Genomic DNA, 3,908 nt, shown 5'->3' with positions numbered 1-3,908 from the left:
ATAACTTTGTGGGGAAGGGAAGATAGAAACCGAATCTGAAAGAACTAAGTGCTGGGGATAAAGACTTGACTTTTGCTTGGAGGGAAGGAAATGAAAGGCCTGGGCTTCGTGCATGTTCTAGGAAACCTCTCACCCTCTCCTGGTCAGCAAAGAGCCCACATTCTTCATGTGTAGGCTCTAGACAGGCCCGGGGCTAGATATTGGTAGAGGTGCCACCAGGTGAAGGTTTTGGGGTCAGATGATTGGGTTGGGGACTCAGCTTTGCCCCTGAACAGGTGAATACTCCTATTCCTGGCAGGTCAGGTACCTAAGTTGAGCCTCAGTTTCCTGGTCAGTAAAATGGGGTAATGATTCATCCTCTGCCTCCCACTCTGGGACGTTGTGAGCTGCTAACAAGCTAGTATCTGTGAATACACCTGCTAAACAATAACGCACTAAATTATCGTGAGATATTTGTGTCATAAGGCAGGAAAACAGTCTAATATCTTTGAGAATGAAAATAGGCACAGCCGGGCTGAGGTAACAGAGGGATGGACATGTCTCAGCAAGGCCCTGGCATGGGGTGCTGCCTCCGCTAACTCTCCAAGGGGTGCTAATTTTGTAAAGGTCAGTAGCCCAGAGGCCAGTGGCCCTTGTGCTGACTTGGTGAGTGGCAGGATGAGAGTTGGGCTGACAGCTACGAGCACGGCCACTGCTTGGCTTTCCGAGAGCACCGTTAGCCGGTGCCAGGGCCCAAGAAGGGATCATCAGTACATGGTGAGGCCTAAAGGACCAGCCGAGGCTTTCAGACATCCCGTGCACGAAGCTGCTGGTACCACGTGGTTCAATTCACCGAAGGCGGGGGTGGTGACCAAGTTGGCTGGCAGCGTCCTGGGCCAGGGAGCCCCGGTGGAGTGCAGCCAGCTGGGCACCTTGCTTACAGCCCCGCAGGGCAGGGGCCGCTGCCCTTCTGATGGGGCTTTGGGTGTTATCTGCTCCCCAGGAAGCCCGCCAGCCGGCTGGCCACACGGGTGCAGGAGGCACAGCATGCTGTTTTGTAGTAGTTGTAGACACAGAGCCGCGCCTGGACCACCACGTTGCAGTTGTAGTATCTGTCCTTACAGTTTTCATCTGCAGCAGAGAACAAGCAAGACTCCCTGAGCACAGCAGGCAGCCCACACCAGTGGGGCCAGGGCAGTGGGCACGGCCCAGACCCTGGCCCTGCTGCTTACCACGTGGGGTGATAGCTGCTAAGAGCTTACAGGCTCTTCTTTTTAATTGAACCATCAGAGTGGAACTAGGTATAAAGAATAATCCAACAAACGGTGTCCTCACTGTTCAATTTAAGAACAAAGCATCACCAATAGAGATAAAATTCCCAGAGTTTACTGCATAACCATTTCCTCTTTCCCCTGCACCCCTTGAGATGTAACGAGTTCCCACATTTGCTGTGTATTATCCCTGAACATTCATTTTTGCTTAAATTGTCTATGATGATATTCCTAACCAATCTGTGTTTAAACTTAAAGAAAATGTATATTTTATATCTTCCTTGGCAAACTGCTCGACATTGAATTTGTGCAATTTGTTCATGTTTAAGGAATGTGCCAGGCTCTTCATTTTCATTATTGACTAGTTTTCACTTGTAAATAAATATATTCTTTAATTAATTTATTCATTTTTCATGATAGGCATTTAAGTTGTTTCCAGCACTTTTTCTTGGTTAACAGACAAGGTCTTGCTATGTTGCCCAGACTGGCCTTAAACACCTGCCTCAACTGATCCTCCTGCTTCAGCCTCCCGAGTAGCTGGGATGATAGGCCCGGCTAACAGTGCTCCTTTTTTAGGTTTGTTATATGGCCTCTGCCTGGGTCTTGCCTGGTCATAAGGTATATACAACTTTACTAGAGATGGACCAGTTTGCTCTCCAAAGTAGGTGTAACTACGTTTCTGTCAGGGGAAGAGAATTCCCTTTTTATCATGTTTTATTTTTTGCTGGTCTAGCGAATGTCAAATGATGCCCAGGTGAGTTTGAACGTACCACTGCACGTAGATCGCCTTTCAAGCTTCCTGTTCTGTGAATTGCTCCTCCTGTCTTTTACCTATTGCTAATTTAGTTAAAAAAGGATTCATAGAAACCCTTTTATACAATGGATCTGATCTTTTGTGGGCTGTAAGTGGTGCAAATATCTTCTCCAGCCTGTGGTTTTTCTTATCACTTTATGGTTTGATAAACAGAGAATTTTAATTTTAATGTAACTGACATTATCATATTTTCCTTTGTGGTCTGGAATTTTTGTTTCATTTATAAAACTGTTTCCCGTTGTAAAATAAAAACTAAAATTTCCCGTATTTGCTTTTACAAGTTTAAAACTTTTCACATTTATTTCTCTAACACACCAGCGACTGGGTGTGTGTGTGTGTGTGTGTGACGAGAGAGAGGAATTCAATCTTATTGGTTTTTCATGTACGTATAAGCAATTGCCTCAAGACCAACTGAATGTTCATCTTTTCCTGACAGATTCAAGCATCCTTTATATACTTGAATTGATTTCTGAGCTCTCTATTCTGTTCTATTGGCTAATTTATCTACCCCTGTGCCAATCTGTCTTACTATTTGGCAGCATAAGTTCCCCAACACTGTTCATCATTAAAATTGCCTTGACTATTCTTGGTTCTCTACTTGTGCTCATCTGGGTTACAGACAAGACAGCTTTGTTAACTTGAATTCATACGTAAGTTGGAACAGGGACATTTACCTATTTCCTGTAACAGCCCCTGATCCTAAGTACAAGTCACACACCAGTCAGGTGTTTGTAACTGGGGGACTGCCTATAAACTTTAGACGCAGTTTGTCAGATGTTTCTATGAAGAATCCTGCCTGAATTTTGATTAGCATTGCTTGAATTTATGGATTAATTTGGGAAAGAATTGGCAGTATATTTCCCAGCTGCCTGCTTTTTAATCTTTAGATACATTTATGTATCATAATGCCTACCACATTCTTTTTCAGGGTGTTGGCATATTCTGTCCTATGTGTTATAATGTCATTTAATTAATCATTTCCTTCTATTGATAGCAACGTACTTACTTTCAATTTTATGAGTTACAAGAAATTGTACAATTCATTCACTAACTGCACAATTAATTGAGCACGATACTTTTTATTTTTTAATATGGGGGCTGCCCTTGAACTCCTGGGCTCAAGTAGTCCTTCCACCTCCGCCTCCTGAGTAGATGGGACTACAAGTGTGCATTCAAGCATTTCCTCAGCCTCTGGTAGATTTCTCAGATCCTTCATTCTTTACAAAATTAGATCACTTGTCTTTTTTTTTTTAATTAATGTGAGGTCTCTATATATTAGGGATTTAACTCTTTGTGTACTTTTATGACATTTATTTGACTCTATGACATTTATTTGATTGTGCCTCCCTCGGATAAAATGAAAAAGAATAATAATTTTTGCAGATTTTAAGAAACTGACGATAGCACACTTTTACCCACATGCTCACAAACTATTTTCTTCTCCAGTGTCATAATCCGAACGTGCGCCTAAGCCTTCTTTACCTTCAGAGTCTAGACAGATGTTTGCTGTCAGTGACCCTCCAGGGTATATCCTGTGTTTCATAACTCTGGCTCGTGTGGCCTGGGCGTTTTTCGGTGACTCTGGCTTTGACACTATAATTTTGAGACATACCAAAGAATACCAAGGTTTTTTTTTTTATCTTCTTCTTTTTTTTTTTTTATTCAATGGTAACTGCACTTCTGGGGTACAGTGTGGTGTTTAGAATACCAAGGTTTTTTTTTTTAATCTTCTTCTTTTTTTTTTAATTGAATGGTAACTGTGTACATTAATGCACTTCTGGGGTACAGTGTGGTGTTTAGAATACCAAGGTTTTTTTTTTTATCTTCTTCTTCTTTTTTTTTTT

The 3,908-nt window shown here is 42.3% G+C and overlaps 1 protein-coding gene across 2 annotated transcripts in view; it reads right to left on the bottom strand.

Annotated features, from left to right (window-relative positions):
• Positions 1-454: 454 nt before the first annotated feature.
• THSD4 (thrombospondin type 1 domain containing 4) overlaps positions 455-3,908 on the bottom strand; it is a 590,530-nt gene continuing 587,076 nt past the window's right edge. For both annotated transcript variants that reach the window (XM_012801851.2, XM_012801852.2), the window contains one exon: positions 455-1,110. In XM_012801851.2, coding sequence (XP_012657305.1) covers positions 968-1,110 — 143 coding nt within the window. In that variant the 3' untranslated portion in view covers positions 455-967. The remainder of the gene's footprint in view (positions 1,111-3,908) is intronic.

Source organism: Otolemur garnettii, unplaced genomic scaffold (genome assembly GCF_000181295.1).
Source record: "Otolemur garnettii isolate 467f Iridium unplaced genomic scaffold, OtoGar3 scaffold00011, whole genome shotgun sequence".
Classification (NCBI taxonomy): Eukaryota; Metazoa; Chordata; class Mammalia; order Primates; family Galagidae; genus Otolemur; species Otolemur garnettii.
The sequence above is the reverse complement of the archived record's forward strand: the minus strand, read 5'-3'. Positions and strand labels throughout refer to the sequence as shown.